The sequence below is a fragment of the Ranitomeya imitator genome, chromosome 6 (assembly GCF_032444005.1).
Source record: "Ranitomeya imitator isolate aRanImi1 chromosome 6, aRanImi1.pri, whole genome shotgun sequence".
Classification (NCBI taxonomy): Eukaryota; Metazoa; Chordata; class Amphibia; order Anura; family Dendrobatidae; genus Ranitomeya; species Ranitomeya imitator.
In genome coordinates, this window is record NC_091287.1 from 559,182,149 (window position 1) to 559,205,550 (window position 23,402).

The window sequence follows — 23,402 nt, forward strand, 5'->3', positions numbered from 1 at the left end:
TTCCGATGTGTTCTGACGTAATCCGTGGGTTCCGATGCCCATCAGCCACCTACGACATGATTGAGGGGTGCGATGTGATTGCCAAGCAGGCAGGAACCTACAGAAGACCAATGTCACCTCTATATTTGTAGTGCTCTGAATCTCAGCTAATTTTAATCTATACTACAATATTAAAGTATTACAATATATAGATCACAGGTTCATGTCCCCTAGGGGGACTTAAAAAAAAAAATAGTAAAGTTTTTAAAAATATAAAAAAAAATTAAACTTTGATTCACTTCCCTCACCCACCTCAAAAAATAAAGAAGTTGCATAAAAATATATAACTAAACATATTTGTTATTACAACGCTGCAAAAAATCCAATCTATGAACATATAAAGTTAATGAACCCATACAGAATATGGCGTAAAGAAAACAAAATAGAAACAGCTAGAGTTAGAGGTTCTCCTTCACTGTGACCTCCCCCAAAAAATGCAATAAAAACTGATCAAATTGGCATCCGTAAAAACTGCACCTCTGAGACTCCAAAAACAAGTCCTTACCAGGCTCCATCGGTGGAACAATAATAATGCAACTCTGTAACTGCACCGACCAGGAGAATATTATTACCGTGATATTATTACCACCCTAGAGGTAGAGTCAAGGCCACCTCTCCTGGCATCTCCGAGCCACATTATCCTGCCAATCCTGAACATCGACCCTCATAATATAATATTACATACAAATAACGTATGAACCGGTCAGAAATATCTCACTTTACCTAAAGCCTACATTAATATAGATCTGTCGTGTTTGTAAAAGGGAGTGATTCGACACAATGGAGTCAGCAGGTGGGAGAGGTCACCAGGATGAAAGTCACACCTACTTATCACTGATGCACAAAAATATGCAGAAAATGGAAGAAACAAACAAAAAAAATTCTGGTCTATCCTGTTCACATAAAACCCTATTTCAGTTGTCACACGCCTCAGTTGGCCAATAATCTTCTCAAGGAACACTCAAAGAACTTGGCTCTACAGAAGATGGTGACCCTTGTGGTTAGCGTCGTGTTCGTGTTGCTGCTCAGCATGGCCCAACTAGGTAAGGCCGTGGGTATGTGACTAATGTAGTAAGGAAGGAAAAAGGCAGATAGGGTGGATAATCCCAAAGGTGATAAGTAGTCCTGAGTCCCAATTCATCCAGGACATTGGAAGTTCCTTCAACTTACTAAAGTTCTTCTTGGAGTTGTTATTGTTCCTCGTGGATCTACACGGCCAGAGGCATTTAAATATGATCACTGAACATCAGATTAGATGTAAAATCTGTATTCTGATACAAAGCTTCCAGATTTTGGAGGACACATTAATGGTCATCGAGAAGGCATGAGCAGAGATTATGTCTACACTACAGTACATCTTGCTGGTTGCTAGAAATCCTGGAAGGTAGACTAGGGCGTAGATAGTCCGTCATCAAGACCCTGCCCCATCCTAGGAAAAAATTGACTTGGTGCTTGTTCTTCTGCCTTTCGTGTCCATCCATGATAGATAAGAAGGGTGATGTAACCCTCAAAGTGGTTCTACCGTTCCTTGTTTTCTGATACAGAACTTCAAGATGGTGGAAGACACAAGGGGACATGAAGGATTTCTGAGCAGGAGAGATATCGGTACACTTAATGCTGCTGAACTGGAACTATGACCAGTGGTATCTAGAGGAGACATTCCGGCACAGTGTATCATGCAGCTTTTGTTGTATTAGGAACCAGTTTGTGTTATTTTGATGTTTTGGATTTAATGCTTGTTCTAGGCACAAAGTCATGTATGTGACCGGACTGGTCTTATCATTACTGGTTTGACAACAAATAACTGCTCTGCCCAATGGAAAGGTCTCCTTGTCTTCAGGCACCATGAATGTCATGAGCTCCCCCACAATAACAGTAATTTCCACAGTGCCTCATAATAAGTGACATCCACTGTGCCCCCATAACACCAAATAATAACAGTGATATCCAGTGTCCCCATAATAACAGTTATATCCACAGTAATAACAGTGGATGTCCCTGTTCTCCCCTCTGTGGGGCGCTGTGGATGTCGCTGTTCTCCCCTCTGTGGGGCGCTGTGGATATTCCTGTTCTCCCCTCTGTGGGGCGCTGTGGATGTCCCTGTTCTCCCCTCTGTGTGGCGCTGTGGATGTCCCTGTTCTCCCCTCTGTGGGGCGCTGTGGATGTCGCTGTTCTCCTCTCTGTGGAGCGATGTGGATGTCGCTGTTCTCCCCTCTGTGGGGCGCTGTGGATGTTCCTGTTCTCCCCTCTGTGGGGCGCTGTGGATGTCACTGTTCTCCCCTCTGTGGGGCGCTGTGGATGTCGCTGTTCTCCCCTCTGTGGGGCGCTGTGGATATCGCTGTTCTCCCCTCTGTGGGGCGCTGTGGATGTCCCTGTTCTCCCCTCTGTGGGGCACTGTAGATGTCGCTGTTCTCCCCTCTGTGGGGCGCTGTGGATGTCGCTGTTCTCCCCTCTGTGGGGCGCTGTGGATGTCGCTGTTTTCCCCTCTGTGGGGCGCTGTGGATGACCCTGTTCTCCCCTCTGTGGGGCGCTGTGGATGTCCCTGTTCTCCCCTCTGTGGGGCGCTGTAGATGTCGCTGTTCTCCCCTCTGTGGGGCGCTGTAGATGTCACTGTTCTCCCCTCTGTGGGGCGCTGTGGATGTCGCTGTTCTCCCCTCTGTGGGGCGCTGTGGATGTTCCTGTTCTCCCCTCTGTGGGGCGCTGTGGATGTCCCTGTTCTCCCCTCTGTGGGGCGCTGTAGATGTCCCTGTTCTCCCCTCTGTGGGGCGCTGTGGATGTCCCTGTTCTCCCCTCTGTGGGGCACTGTAGATGTCGCTGTTCTCCTCTCTGTGGGGCGCTGTGGATGTTGCTGTTCTCCTCTCTGTGGGGCGCTGTGGATGTCGCTGTTCTCCTCTCTGTGGGGCGCTGTGGATGTCGCTGTTCTCCCCTCTGTGGGGCGCTGTGGATGTCGCTGTTCTCCCCTCTGTGGGGCGCTGTAGATGTCGCTGTTCTCCCCTCTGTGGGGCGCTGTGGATGACCCTGTTCTCCCCTCTGTGGGGCGCTGTGGATGTCGCTGTTCTCCCCTCTGTGGGGCGCTGTGGATGTCCCTGTTCTCCCCTCTGTGGGGCGCTGTAGATGTCGCTGTTCTCCCCTCTGTGGGGCGCTGTGGATGTCGCTGTTCTCCCCTCTGTGGGGCGCTGTGGATGTCCCTGTTCTCCCCTCTGTGGGGCGCTGTAGATGTCGCTGTTCTCCTCTCTGTGGGGCGCTGTAGATGTCGCTGTTCTCCTCTCTGTGGGGCGCTGTGGATGTCGCTGTTCTCCCCTCTGTGGGGCGCTGTGGATGTCCCTGTTCTCCCCTCTGTGGGGCGCTGTAGATGTCGCTGTTCTCCTCTCTGTGGGGCGCTGTAGATGTCGCTGTTCTCCTCTCTGTGGGGGGCTGTGGATGTTCCTGTTCTCCCCTCTGTGGGGCGCTGTGGATGTCCCTGTTTTCCCCTCTGTGGGGCGCTGTGGATGTCCCTGTTTTCCCCTCTGTGGGGCGCTGTGGATGTCCCTGTTTTCCCCTCTGTGGGACGCTGTGGATGTCGCTGTTCTCCCCTCTGTGGGGCGCTGTGGATGTCCCTGTTCTCCCCTCTGTGGGGCGCTGTGGATGTCCCTGTTCTCCCCTCTGTGGGGCGCTGTGGATGTCGCTGTTCTCTCCTCTGTGGGGCGCTGTGGATGTCCCTGTTTTACCCTCTGTGGGGCGCTGTGGATGTCCCTGTTTTCCCCTCTGTGGGGCGCTGTGGATGTCCCTGTTTTCCCCTCTGTGGGGTGCTGTAGATGTCCCTGTTCTCCCCTCTGTGGGGCGCTGTAGATGTCCCTGTTCTCCCCTCTGTGGGGCGCTGTGGATGTCGCTGTTCTCCCCTCTGTGGGGCGCTGTGGATGTTCCTGTTCTCCCCTCTGTGGGGCGCTGTAGATGTCGCTGTTCTCCCCTCTGTGGGGCGCTGTGGATGTTCCTGTTTTCCCCTCTGTGGGGATCTGTAGATGTCGCTGTTCTCCCCTCTGTGGGACGCTGTGGATGTCCCTGTTCTCCTCTCTGTGGGGCGCTGTGGATGTTGCTGTTCTCCCCTCTGTGGGGTGCTGTGGATGTCCCTGTTCTCCCCTCTGTGGGGCGCTGTGGATGTCCCTGTTTTCCCCTCTGTGGGGAGCTGTGGATGTTGCTGTTCTCCTCTCTGTGGGGCGCTGTGGATGTCGCTGTTCTCCCCTCTGTGGGGCGCTGTGGATGTCGCTGTTTTCCCCTCTGTGGGGCGCTGTAGATGTCGCTGTTCTCCTCTCTGTGGGGCGCTGTGGATGTCACTGTTCTCCCCTCTGTGGGGCGCTGTGGATGTCGCTGTTCTCCCCTCTGTGGGGCGCTGTGGATGTCCCTGTTCTCCCCTCTGTGGGGCGCTGTAGATGTCGCTGTTCTCCTCTCTGTGGGGCGCTGTAAATGTCGCTGTTCTCCCCTCTGTGGGGCGCTGTAGATGTCGCTGTTCTCCTCTCTGTGGGGCGCTGTGGATATTCCTGTTCTCCCCTCTGTGGGGCGCTGTGGATGTCCCTGTTTTCCCCTCTGTGGGGCGCTGTGGATGTCGCTGTTCTCCCCTCTGTGGGGCGCTGTGGATGTCCCTGTTTTCCCCTCTGTGGGACGCTGTGGATGTCGCTGTTCTCCCCTCTGTGGGGCGCTGTGGATGTCGCTGTTCTCCCCTCTGTGGGACGCTGTGGATGTCGCTGTTCTCCCCTCTGTGGGGCGCTGTGGATGTTCCTGTTCTCCCCTCTGTGGGGCGCTGTAGATGTCGCTGTTCTCCCCTCTGTGGGGCGCTGTGGATGTTCCTGTTTTCCCCTCTGTGGGGCGCTGTAGATGTCGCTGTTCTCCCCTCTGTGGGACGCTGTGGATGTCCCTGTTCTCCTCTCTGTGGGGCGCTGTGGATGTTGCTGTTCTCCCCTCTGTGGGGCTCTGTGGATGTCCCTGTTCTCCCCTCTGTGGGGCGCTGTGGATGTCCCTGTTTTCCCCTCTGTGGGGCGCTGTAGATGTCGCTGTTCTCCCCTCTGTGGGGCGCTGTGGATGTCACTGTTCTCCCCTCTGTGGGGCGCTGTGGATGTCCCTGTTCTCCCCTCTGTGGGGCGCTGTAGATGTCCCTGTTCTCCTCTCTGTGGGGCGCTGTGGATGTTCCTGTTCTCCTCTCTGTGGGGCGCTGTAGATGTCCCTGTTCTCCCCTCTGTGAGGTGCTGTAGATGTCGCTGTTTTCCCCTCTGTGGGACGCTGTAGATGTCGCTGTTCTCCCCTCTGTGGGGCGCTGTGGATGTCCCTGTTCTCCTCTCTGTGGGGCGCTGTAGATGTCGCTGTTCTCCTCTCTGTGGGGCGCTGTGGATGTCGCTGTTCTCCTCTCTGTGGGGCGCTGTGGATGTCCCTGTTCTCCCCTCTGTGGGGCGCTGTGGATGTCGCTGTTCTCCCCTCTGTGGGGTGCTGTGGATGACCCTGTTCTCCTCTCTGTGGGGCGCTGTGGATGTCGCTGTTCTCCCCTCTGTGGGGCGCTGTGGATGTCCCTGTTCTCCCCTCTGTGGGGCGCTGTGGATGTCGCTGTTCTCCCCTCTGTGGGGTGCTGTGGATGACCCTGTTCTCCCCTCTGTGGGGCGCTGTGGATGTCGCTGTTTTCCCCTCTGTGGGGCGCTGTGGATGTCCGTGTTCTCCCCTCTGTGGGGCGCTGTGGATGTCGCTGTTCTCCCCTCTGTGGGGTGCTGTGGATGACCCTGTTCTCCCCTCTGTGGGGCGCTGTGGATGTCCCTGTTCTCCCCTCTGTGGGGCGCTGTGGATGTCCGTGTTCTCCCCTCTGTGGGGCGCTGTAGATGTCGCTGTTCTCCCCTCTGTGGGGCGCTGTGGATGTCCCTGTTCTCCTCTCTGTGGGGTGCTGTGGATGACCCTGTTCTCCCCTCTGTGGGGCGCTGTGGATGTTCCTGTTTTCCCCTCTGTGGGGAGCTGTGGATGTTGCTGTTCTCCTCTCTGTGGGGCGCTGTGGATGTCGCTGTTCTCCCCTCTGTGGGGCGCTGTGGATGTCGCTGTTTTCCCCTCTGTGGGGCGCTGTGGATGTCGCTGTTCTCCTCTCTGTGGGGCGCTGTGGATGTCACTGTTCTCCCCTCTGTGGGGCGCTGTGGATGTCGCTGTTCTCCCCTCTGTGGGGCGCTGTGGATGTCCCTGTTCTCCCCTCTGTGGGGCGCTGTAGATGTCGCTGTTCTCCTCTCTGTGGGGCGCTGTAAATGTCGCTGTTCTCCCCTCTGTGGGGCGCTGTAGATGTCGCTGTTCTCCTCTCTGTGGGGCGCTGTGGATATTCCTGTTCTCCCCTCTGTGGGGCGCTGTGGATGTCCCTGTTTTCCCCTCTGTGGGGCGCTGTGGATGTCGCTGTTCTCCCCTCTGTGGGGCGCTGTGGATGTCCCTGTTTTCCCCTCTGTGGGACGCTGTGGATGTCGCTGTTCTCCCCTCTGTGGGGCGCTGTGGATGTCGCTGTTCTCCCCTCTGTGGGACGCTGTGGATGTCGCTGTTCTCCCCTCTGTGGGGCGCTGTGGATGTTCCTGTTCTCCCCTCTGTGGGGCGCTGTAGATGTCGCTGTTCTCCTCTCTGTGGGGCGCTGTGGATGTCACTGTTCTCCCCTCTGTGGGGCGCTGTGGATGTCGCTGTTCTCCCCTCTGTGGGGCGCTGTGGATGTCGCTGTTCTCCTCTCTGTGGGGCGCTGTAAATGTCGCTGTTCTCCCCTCTGTGGGGCGCTGTAGATGTCGCTGTTCTCCTCTCTGTGGGGCGCTGTGGATATTCCTGTTCTCCCCTCTGTGGGGCGCTGTGGATGTCCCTGTTTTCCCCTCTGTGGGGCGCTGTGGATGTCGCTGTTCTCCCCTCTGTGGGGCGCTGTGGATGTCCCTGTTTTCCCCTCTGTGGGACGCTGTGGATGTCGCTGTTCTCCCCTCTGTGGGGCGCTGTGGATGTCGCTGTTCTCCCCTCTGTGGGACGCTGTGGATGTCGCTGTTCTCCCCTCTGTGGGGCGCTGTGGATGTTCCTGTTCTCCCCTCTGTGGGGCGCTGTAGATGTCGCTGTTCTCCCCTCTGTGGGGCGCTGTGGATGTTCCTGTTTTCCCCTCTGTGGGGCGCTGTAGATGTCGCTGTTCTCCCCTCTGTGGGACGCTGTGGATGTCCCTGTTCTCCTCTCTGTGGGGCGCTGTGGATGTTGCTGTTCTCCCCTCTGTGGGGCTCTGTGGATGTCCCTGTTCTCCCCTCTGTGGGGCGCTGTGGATGTCCCTGTTTTCCCCTCTGTGGGGCGCTGTAGATGTCGCTGTTCTCCCCTCTGTGGGGCGCTGTGGATGTCACTGTTCTCCCCTCTGTGGGGCGCTGTGGATGTCCCTGTTCTCCTCTCTGTGGGGCGCTGTAGATGTCCCTGTTCTCCTCTCTGTGGGGCGCTGTGGATGTTCCTGTTCTCCTCTCTGTGGGGCGCTGTAGATGTCCCTGTTCTCCCCTCTGTGAGGTGCTGTAGATGTCGCTGTTTTCCCCTCTGTGGGACGCTGTAGATGTCGCTGTTCTCCCCTCTGTGGGGCGCTGTGGATGTCCCTGTTCTCCTCTCTGTGGGGCGCTGTGGATGTCGCTGTTCTCCTCTCTGTGGGGCGCTGTGGATGTCCCTGTTCTCCCCTCTGTGGGGCGCTGTGGATGTCGCTGTTCTCCCCTCTGTGGGGTGCTGTGGATGACCCTGTTCTCCTCTCTGTGGGGCGCTGTGGATGTCGCTGTTCTCCCCTCTGTGGGGCGCTGTGGATGTCCCTGTTCTCCCCTCTGTGGGGCGCTGTGGATGTCGCTGTTCTCCCCTCTGTGGGGTGCTGTGGATGACCCTGTTCTCCCCTCTGTGGGGCGCTGTGGATGTCGCTGTTTTCCCCTCTGTGGGGCGCTGTGGATGTCCCTGTTCTCCCCTCTGTGGGGCGCTGTGGATGTCCCTGTTCTCCCCTCTGTGGGGCGCTGTAGATGTCGCTGTTCTCCTCTCTGTGGGGCGCTGTGGATGTCGCTGTTCTCCTCTCTGTGGGGCGCTGTGGATGTCGCTGTTCTCCTCTCTGTGGGGCGCTGTGGATGTTCCTGTTCTCCTCTCTGTGGGGCGCTGTGGATGTCCGTGTTCTCCCCTCTGTGGGGCGCTGTAGATGTCGCTGTTCTCCCCTCTGTGGGGCGCTGTGGATGTCCCTGTTCTCCTCTCTGTGGGGTGCTGTGGATGACCCTGTTCTCCCCTCTGTGGGGCGCTGTGGATGTTCCTGTTTTCCCCTCTGTGGGGAGCTGTGGATGTCGCTGTTCTCCCCTCTGTGGGACGCTGTGGATGTCGCTGTTCTCCCCTCTGTGGGACGCTGTGGATGTCGCTGTTCTCCCCTCTGTGGGGCGCTGTTGATGTCCCTGTTCTCCCCTCGGTGTGGCGCTGTGGATGTCCCTGTTCTCCCCTCGGTGTGGCGCTGGGGATGTCGCTGTTCTCCCCTCTGTGGGGCGCTGTGGATGTCCCTGTTCTCCCCTCTGTGGGGCGCTGTGGATGTTGCTGTTCTCCCCTCTGTGGGGCGCTGTGGATGTCGCTGTTCTCCCCTCTGTGGGTCGCTGTAAATGTCGCTGTTCTCCCCTCGGTGTGGCGCTGTGGATGTCCCTGTTCTCCCCTCGGTGTGGCGCTGTGGATGTCCCTGTTCTCCCCTCTGTGGGGCGCTGTGGATGTTCCTGTTCTCCCCTCTGTGGGGCGCTGTGGATGTCGCTGTTCTCCCCTCTGTGGGGCGCTGTGGATGTCGCTGTTCTTCCCTCTGTGGGGCGCTGTGGATGTCCCTGTTCTCCCCTCTGTGGGGCGCTGTGGATGTTCCTGTTCTCCCCTCTGTGGGGCGCTGTAGATGTTGCTGTTCTCCTCTCTGTGGGGCGCTTTGGATGTCCCTGTTCTCCCCTCTGTGGGGCGCTGTGGATGTTCCTGTTCTCCCCTCTGTGGGGCGCTGTAGATGTCCCTGTTCTCCCCTCTGTGGGGCGCTGTGGATGTCCCTGTTCTCCCCTCTGTGGGGCGCTGTGGATGTTCCTGTTCTCCCCTCTGTGGGGCGCTGTAGATGTTGCTGTTCTCCTCTCTGTGGGGCGCTTTGGATGTCCCTGTTCTCCCCTCTGTGGGGCGCTGTGGATGTTCCTGTTCTCCCCTCTGTGGGGCGCTGTAGATGTCCCTGTTCTCCCCTCTGTGGGGCGCTGTGGATGTCGCTGTTCTCCTCTCTGTGGGGCGCTGTAGATGTCACTGTTCTCCCCTCTGTGGGGCGCTGTAGATGTCACTGTTCTCCCCTCTGTGGGGCGCTGTGGATGTCGCTGTTCTCCTCTCTGTGGGGCGCTGTGGATGTCGCTGTTCTCCCCTCTGTGGGGCGCTGTGGATGTCGCTGTTCTCCCCTCTGTGGGGCGCTGTAAATGTCGCTGTTCTCCCCTCGGTGTGGCGCTGTGGATGTCCCTGTTCTCCCTTCGGTGTGGCGCTGTGGATGTCCCTGTTCTCCCCTCTGTGGGGCGCTGTGGATGTCGCTGTTCTCCCCTCTGTGGGGCGCTGTGGATGTCACTGTTCTCCCCTCTGTGGGGCGCTGTGGATGTTCCTGTTCTCCCCTCTGTGGGGCGCTGTAGATGTCACTGTTCTCCCCTCTGTGGGGCGCTGTGGATGTCGCTGTTCTCCCCTCTGTGGGGCGCTGTGGATGTCGCTGTTCTTCCCTCTGTGGGGCGCTGTGGATGTCCCTGTTCTCCCCTCGGTGGGGCGCTGTGGATGTCGCTGTTCTCCTCTCTGTGGGGCGCTGTGGATGTCGCTGTTCTCCCCTCTGTGGGGCGCTGTGGATGTTGCTGTTCTCCTCTCTGTGGGGCGCTGTAGATGTCCCTGTTCTCCCCTCTGTGGGGCGCTGTGGATGTTGCTGTTCTCCTCTCTGTGGGGCGCTTTGGATGTCCCTGTTCTCCCCTCTGTGGGGCGCTGTAAATGTCGCTGTTCTCCCCTCTGTGGGGCGCTGTGGATGTTCCTGTTCTCCCCTCTGTGGGGCGCTGTAGATGTCGCTGTTCTCCCCTCTGTGGGGCGCTGTGGATGTCGCTGTTCTTCCCTTTGTGGGGCGCTGTGGATGTCCCTGTTCTCCCCTCTGTGGGGCGCTGTGGATGTCGCTGTTCTCCCCTCTGTGGGGCGCTGTGGATGTCGCTGTTCTCCCCTCTGTGGGGCGCTGTGGATGTTCCTGTTCTCCCCTCTGTGGGGCGCTGTAGATGTCACTGTTCTCCCCTCTGTGGGGAGCTGTGGATGTCCCTGTTCTCCCCTCTGTGGGGCGCTGTGGATGTTGCTGTTCTCCCCACTGTGGGGCGCTGTGGATGTCCCTGTTCTCCCCTCTGTGGGGCGCTGTAAATGTCGCTGTTCTCCTCTTTGTGGGGCGCTGTGGATGTCGCTGTTCTCCCCTCTGTGGGGCGCTGTGGATGTCGCTGTTCTCCCCTCTGTGGGGTGCTGTAGATGTCCCTGTTCTCCCCTCTGTGGGGCGCTTTGGATGTCCCTGTTCTCCCCTCTGTGGGGCGCTGTGGATGTTGCTGTTCTCCTCTGTGGGGTGCTGTAGATGTCCCTGTTCTCCCCTCTGTGGGGCGCTTTGGATGTCCCTGTTCTCCCCTCTGTGGGGCGCTGTGGATGTTGCTGTTCTCCTCTCTGTGGGGCGCTGTAGATGTCCCTGTTCTCCCCTCTGTGGGGCGCTTTGGATGTCCCTGTTCTCCCCTCTGTGGGGCGCTGTGGATGCTCTTGTTCTCCCCTCTGTGGGGCGCTGTAGATGTCACTGTTCTCCCCTCTGTGGGGCGCTGTGGATGTTCCTGTTCTCCCCTCTGTGGGGCGCTGTAGATGTCACTGTTCTCCCCTCTGTGGGACGCTGTGGATGTTCCTGTTCTCCCCTCTGTGGGGCGCTGTGGATGTTGCTGTTCTCCCCTCTGTGGGGCGCTGTGGATGTCCCTGTTCTCGGCTCTGTGGGGTGCTGTGGATGTCACTGTTCTCCCCTCTGTGGGGCGCTGTAAATGTCGCTGTTCTCCCCTCTGTGGGGCGCTGTGGATGTCGCTGTTCTCCTCTTTGTGGGGCGCTGTAGATGTCCCTGTTCTCCCCTCTGTGGGGCGCTGTAGATGTCCCTGTTCTCCTCTCTGTGGGGCACTGTAGATGTCACTGTTCTCCCCTCTGTGGGGCGCTGTAAATGTCGCTGTTCTCCCCTCTGTGGGGCGCTGTGGATGTCGCTGTTCTCCCCTCTGTGGGGCGCTGTGGATGTCGCTGTTCTCCCCTCTGTGGGGCGCTGTGGATGTTCCTGTTCTCCCCTCTGTGGGGCGCTGTAGATGTCGCTGTTCTCCCCTCTGTGGGGCGCTGTGGATGTCGCTGTTCTTCCCTTTGTGGGGCGCTGTGGATGTCCCTGTTCTCCCCTCTGTGGGGCGCTGTGGATGTCGCTGTTCTCCCCTCTGTGGGGCGCTGTAGATGTCGCTGTTCTCCCCTCTGTGGGGCGCTGTGGATGTCGCTGTTCTCCCCTCTGTGGGGCGCTGTGGATGTCGCTCTTCTCCCCTCTGTGGGGCGCTGTGGATGTTGCTGTTCTCCTCTCTGTGGGGCGCAGTAGATGTCCCTGTTCTCCCCTCTGTGGGGCGCTGTGGATGTCGCTGTTCTCCCCTCTGTGGGGCGCTGTAGATGTCGCTGTTCTCCTCTCTGTGGGGCGCTGTGGATGTCGCTGTTCTCCCCTCTGTGGGGCGCTGTGGATGTCACTGTTCTCCTCTCTGTAGGGCGCTGTGGATGTCGCTCTTCTCCCCTCTGTGGGGCGCTGTGGATGTTGCTGTTCTCCTCTCTGTGGGGCGCTGTGGATGTTGCTGTTCTCCCCTCTGTGGGGCGCTGTGGATGTTGCTGTTCTCCTCTCTGTGGGGCGCTTTGGATGTCCCTGTTCTCCCCTCTGTGGGGCGCTGTGGATGTTCCTGTTCTCCCCTCTGTGGGGCGCTGTAGATATCACTGTTCTCCCCTCTGTGGGGTGCTGTGGATGTCGCTGTTCTCCCCTCTGTGGGGCGCTGTGGATGTCGCTGTTCTCCCCTCTGTGGGGCGCTGTAGATATCACTGTTCTCCCCTCTGTGGGGTGCTGTGGATGTCGCTGTTCTCCCCTCTGTGGGGTGCTGTGGATGTCCCTGTTCTCCCCTCTGTGGGGCGCTGTGGATGTCGCTGTTCTCCCCTCTGTGGGGCGCTGTGGATGTCGCTGTTCTCCTCTCTGTGGGGCGCTGTAGATGTCACTGTTCTCCCCTCTGTGGGGCGCTGTGGATGTCGCTGTTCTCCCCTCTGTGGGGTGCTGTAGATGTCGCTGTTCTCCCCTCTGTGGGGCGCTGTAGATGTCGCTGTTCTTCCCTCTGTGGGGCGCTGTGGATGTTGCTGTTCTCCCCTCTGTGGGGCGCTGTGGATGTCGCTGTTCTTCCCTTTGTGGGGCGCTGTGGATGTCCCTGTTCTCCCCTCTGTGGGGCGCTGTGGATGTCGCTGTTCTCCCCTCTGTGGGGCGCTGTAAATGTCGCTGTTCTCCCCTCTGTGGGGCGCTGTGGATGTCGCTGTTCTCCCCTCTGTGGGGCGCTGTGGATGTCGCTGTTCTCCCCTCTGTGGGGCGCTGTGGATGTTCCTGTTCTCCCCTCTGTGGGGCGCTGTAGATGTCGCTGTTCTCCCCTCTGTGGGGCGCTGTGGATGTCGCTGTTCTTCCCTTTGTTGGGCGCTGTGGATGTCCCTGTTCTCCCCTCTGTGGGGCGCTGTGGATGTCGCTGTTCTCCCCTCTGTGGGGCGCTGTAAATGTCGCTGTTCTCCCCTCTGTGGGGCGCTGTGGATGTCGCTCTTCTCCCCTCGGTGTGGCGCTGTGGATGTTGCTGTTCTCCTCTCTGTGGGGCGCAGTAGATGTCACTGTTCTCCCCTCTGTGGGGCGCTGTGGATGTTGCTGTTCTCCTCTCTGTGGGGCGCTGTGGATGTTGCTGTTCTCCCCTCTGTGGGGCGCTGTGGATGTTCCTGTTCTCCCCTCTGTGGGGCGCTGTAGATATCACTGTTCTCCCCTCTGTGGGGCGCTGTGGATGTCGCTGTTCTCCCCTCTGTGGGGCGCTGTGGATGTTCCTGTTCTCCCCTCTGTGGGGCGCTGTGGATGTCGCTGTTCTCCTCTCTGTAGATGTTCCTGTTCTCCCCTAAGAGGGGCCCTGTATCCGGTGAGGTAAGAACCCCGCACGTCACTGCTGTCAGTCTTGTCTGTGCCGACCATGATTGTTGCTCTTGTGCTTTCAGGCTCCACCGCGCTCTGTTACACCTGCACTATGGCGATCAGTGATGACCCCTGTATGACGGTGACAAACTGCAGCGGGACCACCCCGTACTGTGGGACAGCGAGAAGTAAGTGCACAACGGTCACAACGGCCGGGTCACAACGGTCGGGTCACAACCGTCATGTCACATTGGCCGGGTCAGAATGGCCAGGTCACAACGGTCGGGTCACAATGGCCGGGTCACAATGGCCGGGTCACAATGGCCGGGTCACAACGGTCGGGTCACAACGGTCGGGTCACAACGATCATGTCACAATGGCCGGGTCAGAATGGCCGGATCAGAATGGCCAGGTCACAACGGTCGGGTCACAAAGGCCGGGTCACAACGGCCGGGTCACAATGGCCGGGTCACAATGGTCGGGTCACAATGGTCGGGTCACAACGGTCATGTCACAATGGCCGGGTCAGAACGGCCGGATTAGAATGGCCAGGTCACAACGGTCGGGTCACAATAGCCGGGTCGCAACGGTCGGGTCACAACGGTCGGGTCACAATGGCCGGGTCACAACGGTCGAGTCACAACGGTCGAGTCACAACGGCCGGGTCACAACGGCCGGGTCACAACGGCCGGGTCACAACGGTCGGGTCACAATGGCCGGGTCACAACGGTCGGGTCACAACGGTCGGGTCACAATGGCCGGGTCACAACGGTCGGGTCACAATGGCCGGGTCACAACGGCCGAACGCTCCGTTCCAGAAATCGCACAGCAGAAAACGGGATTTTATTAGTTCACTTAACTTCTTCATCACCTGACAATTTACCATTTTTTGCTCCCCTTATTCCCAGAGCCAGAACTTTTTTATTTTTCAGTCACTATAGCCGTGTGAGGGCTTGTTTTTTTGCAGGACGAGTTTTACATTTGAATGACACCATACATAATACAATGAAATTATGTAATGAAATGGAAAATGAGAACAAAATTCCAAATGCGGTGAAACTGCAAAAATACTGCAAATACACAATTGTTTTTGTATTTTTTTTAACTTACCACATTCACTAAAAGCTAAATCTGACCTAGCAATATGATTCCCCAGGTCATTACGAGTTTTCGGATACCAAACATGTCTAGGTTCTTTTCATTTAAGTGGTGAAAAAAAATAAGAAATAAAAATTTCACTTGTGTCGCCATTTTCCTGGGTGAGGGTTTATTTTTTATGCTTGAGCTGGTACCTTATTGGTACCTTTTTGGGGAGATACGATGTTTTGATTACCTCTTGAACATGTGCGCCCCAACTCTCTACGTCCATCACTACCCCAGACGTGGAACGCATCTGTGATTTGGAGAGCACATTGCGTTCCATGGCCACTTCCGGGCATAGTTAGGGCAGATGACCCCTCCATGCAGGTGTCACTGTCTATATGTCCAGGAAAACACTGTCCAGGAAAACATACTCAGAAGGGAGGTAAGAACATTTCTAAAAAAATCCACAGCAAGGAGATTGGAACAAAACAAAATCCTCTAAACTGCATGCTCGCAAACGCCAGAAGCCTGACAAACAAGATGGAAGAACTAGAAGCAGAAATATCTACAGGTAACTTTGACATAGTGGGAATAACCGAGAGATGGTTAGATGAAAGCTATGACTGGGCAGTTAACTTACAGGGTTACAGTCTGTTTAGAAAGGATCGTAAAAATCGGAGAGGAGGAGGGGTTTGTCTCTATGTAAAGTCTTGTCTAAAGTCCACTTTAAGGGAGGATATTAGCGAAGGAAATGAGGATGTCGAGTCCATATGGGTCGAAATTCATGGAGGGAAAAATGGTAACAAAATTCTCATTGGGGTCTGTTACAAACCCCCAAATATAACAGAAATCATGGAAAGTCTACTTCTAAAGCAGATAGATGAAGCTGCAACCCATAATGAGGTCCTGGTTATGGGGGACTTTAACTACCCGGATATTAACTGGGAAACAGAAACCTGTGAAGCCCATAAAGGCAACAGGTTTCTGCTAATAACCAAGAAAAATTATCTTTCACAATTGGTGCAGAATCCAACCAGAGGAGCAGCACTTTTAGACCTAATACTATCTAATAGACCTGACAGAATAACAAATCTGCAGGTGGTCGGGCATCTAGGAAATAGCGACCACAATATTGTACAGTTTCACCTGTCTTTCACTAGGGGGACTTGTCAGGGAGTCACAAAAACATTGAACTTTAGGAAGGCAAAGTTTGACCAGCTTAGAGATGCCCTTAATCTGGTAGACTGGGACAATATCCTCAGAAATGAGAATACAGATAATAATTGGGAAATGTTTAAGAACATCCTAAATAGGCAGTGTAAGCGGTTTATACCTTGTGGGAATAAAAGGACTAGAAATAGGAAAAACCCAATGTGGCTAAACAAAGAAGTAAGACAGGCAATTAACAGTAAAAAGAAAGCATTTGCACTACTAAAGCAGGATGGCACCATTGAAGCTCTAAAAAACTATAGGGAGAAAAATACTTTATCTAAAAAACTAATTAAAGCTGCCAAAAAGGAAACAGAGAAGCACATTGCTAAGGAGAGTAAAACTAATCCCAAACTGTTCTTCAACTATATCAATAGTAAAAGAATAAAAACTGAAAATGTAGGCCCCTTAAAAAATAGTGAGGAAAGAATGGTTGTAGATGACGAGGAAAAAGCTAACATATTAAACACCTTCTTCTCCACGGTATTCACGGTGGAAAATGAAATGCTAGGTGAAATCCCAAGAAACAATGAAAACCCTATATTAAGGGTCACCAATCTAACCCAAGAAGAGGTGCGAAACCGGCTAAATAAGATCAAAATAGATAAATCTCCGGGTCCGGATGGCATACACCCACGAGTACTAAGAGAACTAAGTAATGTAATAGATAAACCATTATTTCTTATTTTTAGGGACTCTATAGCGACAGGGTCTGTTCCGCAGGACTGGCGCATAGCAAATGTGGTGCCAATATTCAAAAAGGGCTCTAAAAGTGAACCTGGAAATTATAGGCCAGTAAGTCTAACCTCTATTGTTGGTAAAATATTTGAAGGGTTTCTGAGGGATGTTATTCTGGATTATCTCAATGAGAATAACTGTTTAACTCCATATCAGCATGGGTTTATGAGAAATCGCTCCTGTCAAACCAATCTATTCAGTTTTTATGAAGAGGTAAGCTATAGGCTGGACCACGGTGAGTCATTGGACGTGGTATATCTCGATTTTTCCAAAGCGTTTGATACCGTGCCGCACAAGAGGTTGGTACACAAAATGAGAATGCTTGGTCTGGGGGAAAATGTGTGTAAATGGGTTAGTAACTGGCTTAGTGATAGAAAGCAGAGGGTGGTTATAAATGGTATAGTCTCTAACTGGGTCGCTGTGACCAGTGGGGTACCGCAGGGGTCAGTATTGGGACCTGTTCTCTTCAACATATTCATTAATGATCTGGTAGAAGGTTTACACAGTAAAATATCGATATTTGCAGATGATACAAAACTATGTAAAGCAGTTAATACAAGAGAAGATAGTATTCTGCTACAGATGGATCTGCATAAGTTGGAAACTTGGGCTGAAAGGTGGCAGATGAGGTATAACAATGATAAATGTAAGGTTATACACATGGGAAGAAGGAATCAATATCACCATTACACACTGAACGGGAAACCACTGGGTAAATCTGACAGGGAGAAGGACTTGGGGATCCTAGTTAATGATAAACTTACCTGGAGCAGCCAGTGCCAGGCAGCAGCTGCCAAGGCAAACAGGATCATGGGGTGCATTAAAAGAGGTCTGGATACACATGATGAGAGCATTATACTGCCTCTGTACAAATCCCTAGTTAGACCGCACATGGAGTACTGTGTCCAGTTTTGGGCACCGGTGCTCAGGAAGGATATAATGGAACTAGAGAGAGTACAAAGGAGGGCAACAAAATTAATAAAGGGGATGGGAGAACTACAATACCCAGATAGATTAGCGAAATTAGGATTATTTAGTCTAGAAAAAAGACGACTGAGGGGCGATCTAATAACCATGTATAAGTATATAAGGGGACAATACAAATATCTCGCTGAGGATCTGTTTATACCAAGGAAGGTGACGGGCACAAGGGGGCATTCTTTGCGTCTGGAGGAGAGAAGGTTTTTCCACCAACATAGAAGAGGATTCTTTACTGTTAGGGCAGTGAGAATCTAGAATTGCTTGCCTGAGGAGGTGGTGATGGCGAACTCAGTCGAGGGGTTCAAGAGAGGCCTGGATGTCTTCCTGGAGCAGAACAATATTGTATCATACAATTATTAGGTTCTGTAGAAGGACGTAGATCTGGGGATTTATTATGATGGAATATAGGCTGAACTGGATGGACAAATGTCTTTTTTCGGCCTTACTAACTATGTTACTATGTTACTATGTATATACCAGAGGCAGACGCGGACCCCAGTGATTTAACTAAAGCCATTTCCGGGATTTTAAGCATTTATTGGCCAATTGTGCTTTTGGGCTGCCAACTTCCGAGGCTAGATGCAACTCAGAGTAAGGGTTAATAGGGGGAATATCCCTTTGAACCAGAGGCATAGATAGGGTCTTAGTTCAGGGGGTGCGAAACTTCTGAGTGGGCCCCAAACCAGGCAACCTTGAGTACAACTAGATAACACACCCTAATAGTGGAGGAGAACCACAGCAGATGGCTGCAATGTTGCTGAAAATAATTTATATACAAAGAACAAAGTTGATATTACCGCCATATGGTGACATAGTGGTAGATACCAGTCTTACGGAAATATATAAAAGATTACAGCACATTTCCAAATGTGACTTACCGCTGATGTTCTTTCTGATTTTTCCAGTCTTTTTCATCTGACCCAGACCGCATGCGTCATGTGCCCCTATATTTAACATGGGGGGCGCATGGACATGTGTTGTCTTGCGTTTTGTGATGCATGCATCATTTTGGCTCAACTCTTCAGGGCGCAGAGGACGCTGCATGATGCAGTTTTTTCTGCGCCAAAAATCATGCAAAAATGAAAGCATGCGTCACAAAAAGCTGCGTTGTGCATGCGTTGTGCGTTGCGTCGCCGATGCTGCCCCGCACAACGCTAATGTGAACGTAGCCAAAGACATATTTCACTTCTCCCATTTTCAGCAATGCAGAGAGGGTAGGAGTATGTGGGCGGGATGCAGAGACGGAAGGAGCACATGGGTGAGAGGCAGAGGGGAAAGGACATATGTTTGGGACGCATAGAGGGAAGGAGCACGTGTGTAGGACGGAGAGAGGGACGGAGCATCTGTGCGGGACACAGAAAGGGAAGGAGCACTTGTGAAGGATGCAGAGAGGGAAGGAGAACGTGTGCGGGATGCAGAGGAGGAAGGAACACAGGGGCGGGATGCAGAGAAAGAAGGAGCACATGGGTGAGGCATATAGATTGTATACTGCACTCATAGGCAGACTCTATACAGTAAAATGCACCCCCATAGGCAGATTATATAGCATAATGCACCCCCATAGGTAGACTCTATATAGTAAAATTACTGTAACTCCCCACGGGCACTCTATATTGTATACCGCACTCCCCATAGGCAGACTCTATAAAGTATAATGCACCCCAATAGGCAGACTCTATATAGTATAATGCACCCCCCTTAGGCAGAGTATACAGTATAATGCACTCCCATAGACAGACTCTATATTGTATACTGCCCTCCCCATAGGCAGATTCTATACAGTATAATGCACCCCCCATAGGCAGAATGTATACAGTATAATGCATCCAACATAGGCAGACTCTATATAGTATAATGCACCCCCTTAGGCAGACTCTATACAGTAAAAAACACAACAGGAGGGAAAAAAAGAGGAAACAAACTCCACTATTCTAGAAGAAACACCACAGAAAAACAGGCAAAGGTGCTTACCTGTCTAGGCCTCAAATTGAATGCATCATGGTGCTGCAGGCTCAAGTAAAGATGGCAACTACACAGGTGCGGTAATACCAAATGAGACAGACAGCCTACAATCAGGGAGTATGCACAGCATCTGGATCATAGCTTACTAGTATCGCTATGTGGTGGGCTGCCCAGTGCTAACTGTAATGCGTCCCGTGTGAACAGAGACCACAACTTACAAAGCCATCAGGGCCAAACTGCACCTCAAAAAGTAAAAAAAACATATCAAACATATCATATATCAAAATATGTAAGGTATTAGTTAATATTATGGCCACAATACGTAAGCTGGCAACCCACGTCATGGGTCCTCACGCTTGCTAGTCCAAGTCTAACAGCAAAAAACACAACAGGAGGAAAAAAAGGAGGAAAAAAACTCCACTATTCTAGAAAAATCACCACAGAAAAACAGGCAAAGGTGCTTACCTGTCTAGGCTTCAATATAGACAGACTCTATATTGTATACTGCTCACCCCATAGGCAGACTCTATATAGAATAATACACTCCCCAAAGGCAGACTCTATACAGTATAATGCACACCCCATAGGCAGACTCTATACAGTATAATGCACACCCCCATAGGCAGACTATATACAGTATAATGCACACCCCCATAGGCAGACTCTATACAGTATAATGCACTCCAATTGGCAGACTCTATACAGTATAATGCACACCCCATAGGCAGACTCTATATAGTATAATGCACACCCCATAGGGAGACTCTATATAGTATAATGCACACCCCATAGGCAGACTCTATACAGTATAATGCACACCCCCATAGGCAGACTCTATACAGTATAATGCACTCCAATTGGCAGACTCTATACAATAAAATGTACTCCCATCAGCAGGCTCTATATAGCATAATGTGTTATGACCAGGTGGTTAGGAGCACCCGGAATGACCTGATAATTAAACCTCTCCCAGGACGAGCTCTGGGATGTGGGAGCTCTGCTGACCGCAAGCCCTAATCCTATCACACACACTAGAAATAGCCGTGGAGCGCTCCTGATCAGACCTAGGCGCCTCATCACAGCCTAAGAACTGTCTAGCCCTAGAGATAGAAAATAAAGCCTACCTTGCCTCAGAGAAATTCCCCAAAGGTAAAGGAAGCCCCCCACATATATTGACTGTGAGTAAGATGAAAGTCACAAACGCAGAAATGAAACAGGTTTCAGCAAAGGGAGGCCAGACTTACTAAATAGACAGAGGATATGAAAGGTAACTTTGCGATCAGCACAAAAACCTACAAAGACCACGCAGAGTGTGCAAAAAAAGACCTCCGCACCGACTCACGGTGCAGAGGGGCCACTCTGCATCCCAGAGCTTCCAGCTAGCAAGACAAAATCATGAAAACCAGCTGGACAAGAAAACAGAGAACAAAATAAGACTATAAGGAACTTAGCTTCTGCAGGAGAAGGCAGGTCACCAGAGAGATCCAGGAGCGAACTGAACGAATGCAAAAACATTGACAGCTGGCATGGAGTAATGATCTGAGAGGAGTTAAATAGAGCAGCCAACCAAAGGATAAACCATGTCACCTGTGTAAGGAACCTCAGAAGCAGCAGCTTCACTCATAGCCACCAGAGGGAGCCCACAGACGGAACTCGCCGAAGTACCATTCACGACCACAGGAGGGAGTTCGACAACAGAATTCACAACAATAATGCACCCCATAGGCAAACTCTATACAGTATAATGCACCCCCATAGGCAGACACTATATAGTATAATGCAACCCCATAGGCAGACTCTATACAGTATAATGCACCCAATAAGCAGACTATATAGTATAATGCATTCCCCATAGGCAGACTCTATATAGAATAATGCACCCCATTAGCAGACTCTATATAGTATAATGCACTCCCATAGGCAGACTCTATATAGTATAATGCACCCCCATAAGCAGACTCTATATAGAATAATGCACCCCATTAGCAGACTCTGTATTCTATAATGCACCCCCATAGGCAGACTCTATATAGAATAATGCACCCCCATAAGCAGACTCTATATAGTATAATGCACTCCCATAGGCAGACTCTATATAGTATAATGCACCCCCATAAGCAGACTCTATATAGAATAATGCACCCCATTAGCAGACTCTGTATTCTATAATGCACCCCCATAGGCAGACTCTATATAGAATAATGCACCCCATTAGCAGACTCTATATAGTATAATGCACTCCCATAGGCAGACTCTATATAGTATAATGCACCCCCATAAGCAGACTCTATATAGAATAATGCACCCCATTAGCAGACTCTGTATTCTATAATGCACCCCCATAGGCAGACTCTATATAGAATAATGCACCCCCATAAGCAGACTCTATATAGAATAATGTACTCCACAAAGGCAGACTCTATACAGTATAATGCACACCCCATAGGCAGACTCTATACAGTATAATGCACTCCAATTGGCAGACTCTATACAATAAAATGCACTCCCATAAGCAGGCTCTATATAGTATAATGCACCCCATAGGCAAACTCTATACAGTGTAATGCACCCCATAGGCAAACTCTATACAGTATAATGCACCCATAGGCAGACTCTATATTGTATCATGCATCCCCATAAGCAGACTAAATACAGTATATTGCACCCCCATAGGTAGACTCGATATAGTATAATGCACACCCCATAGGTAGAAACTCTACAGAATATGGTATAATGCACTCCAATATTCAGACTCACTCTGGAGCCAAACACACATAGTCTGGATTACCTGCTTGTCAGCATTGCAGGTTTCCACTGGCTGGCATAACACGGATCCTGTCCTCCAGAGAAGCTGCCTACGAGGATCACCAACTTGCCTGGCGGGCACACATTAGTCAGTACCAGACCCACCGATGGATGGTAGATTCCCCCACACAGTAGCCGTCACCAGCTCTGCGGATCCCTGACCTCACCTTGTGCTCTTCAGGGATCCAGTCCACACTCTGGACCTCCCAACAGAGGCCACTCAGGATCATGACCTCACCAGGTGCTCTTCAGCTCTCATAACTAGCCCTGCCAGCCTCCCTTCACAATTATACAAACTTGTGGGACTACAGGTCCCAGAACAACCTTACTTCAGGATGACAGCACAGAGTATCTTCCTCTGTGATACCGGCAATTCACAATAACGCCGGACTTTGTCTCATCATGACAGTTATACCTACGATTGCCATGCATTCCTATGGCCAAAATACGCCTCCATGAGTATTCTGGGGAGACCATGCAGCGCCCCCTACTTGTAACAAGTGTCACTGCATCACACCCTATAAGCAGACTATACAGTATAATGCACTCCCCATAGGCAGACTCTATACAGTATAATGCACTCCCCATAGGCAGACTCTATACAGTATAATGCACTCCCCATAGGCAGACTATATTCTATAATGCACTCCCCATAGGCAGACTCTATACAGTATAATGCACTCCCCATAGGCAGACTCTATACAGTATAATGCACTCCCCATAGGCAGACTCTATATTCTATAATGCACTCCCCATAGGCAGACTCTATACAGTATAATGCACTCCCCATAGGCAGACTCTATATTCTATAATGCACTCCCCATAGGCAGACTCTATACAGTATAATGCACTCCCCATAGGCAGACTCTATATTCTATAATGCACTCCCCATAGGCAGACTCTATATTCTATAATGCACTCCCCATAGGCAGACTCTATATTCTATAATGCACTCCCCATAGGCAGACTCTATACAGTATAATGCACTCCCCATAAACAGACTCTATACAGTATAATGCACTCCCATAAGCAGACTCTATATTCTATAATGCACTCCCCATAGGCAGACTCTATATAGTATAATGCACCCCCCATAAGCAAACTCTATATACTGTAATGCACTCTTCATTCCCCTGCTCCTCTGAGTGCCTGCACATCTCAGGACACTGGGCGCCAAGTAATGACGTCATTGCGCCGCTGTCAGTGTATGTGTCAGGGACGTTACACGAGGTAATGATGGCACAGGCAGCGTGACGCTCCCTCCCTCATCAGTGCTTTCAGCAATACCCCGCCCAGGCTTATATGACCCCTCTTGTATCTGTTACTAGCACCAGCTCCTACCCCCACTATTTTCAAAAACTTGAGGATTTTCTGACTTTAATCTATTATATTTTAAGTGAACTAATAAAAATAAAATTTTCTG

At 52.2% G+C, this 23,402-nt stretch overlaps 1 protein-coding gene across 1 annotated transcript in view; it reads left to right on the top strand.

Moving 5' to 3' along the window:
* The first annotated feature begins 945 nt into the window (after nt 1-945).
* The window catches only part of LOC138643176 (prostate stem cell antigen-like), a 33,906-nt gene continuing 11,449 nt past the window's right edge, over nt 946-23,402 (top strand). The window contains exons 1-2 of the mRNA XM_069732006.1: nt 946-1,082; nt 13,285-13,389. Coding sequence (XP_069588107.1) covers nt 1,025-1,082; nt 13,285-13,389 — 163 coding nt within the window. The 5' untranslated portion in view covers nt 946-1,024. The remainder of the gene's footprint in view (nt 1,083-13,284; nt 13,390-23,402) is intronic.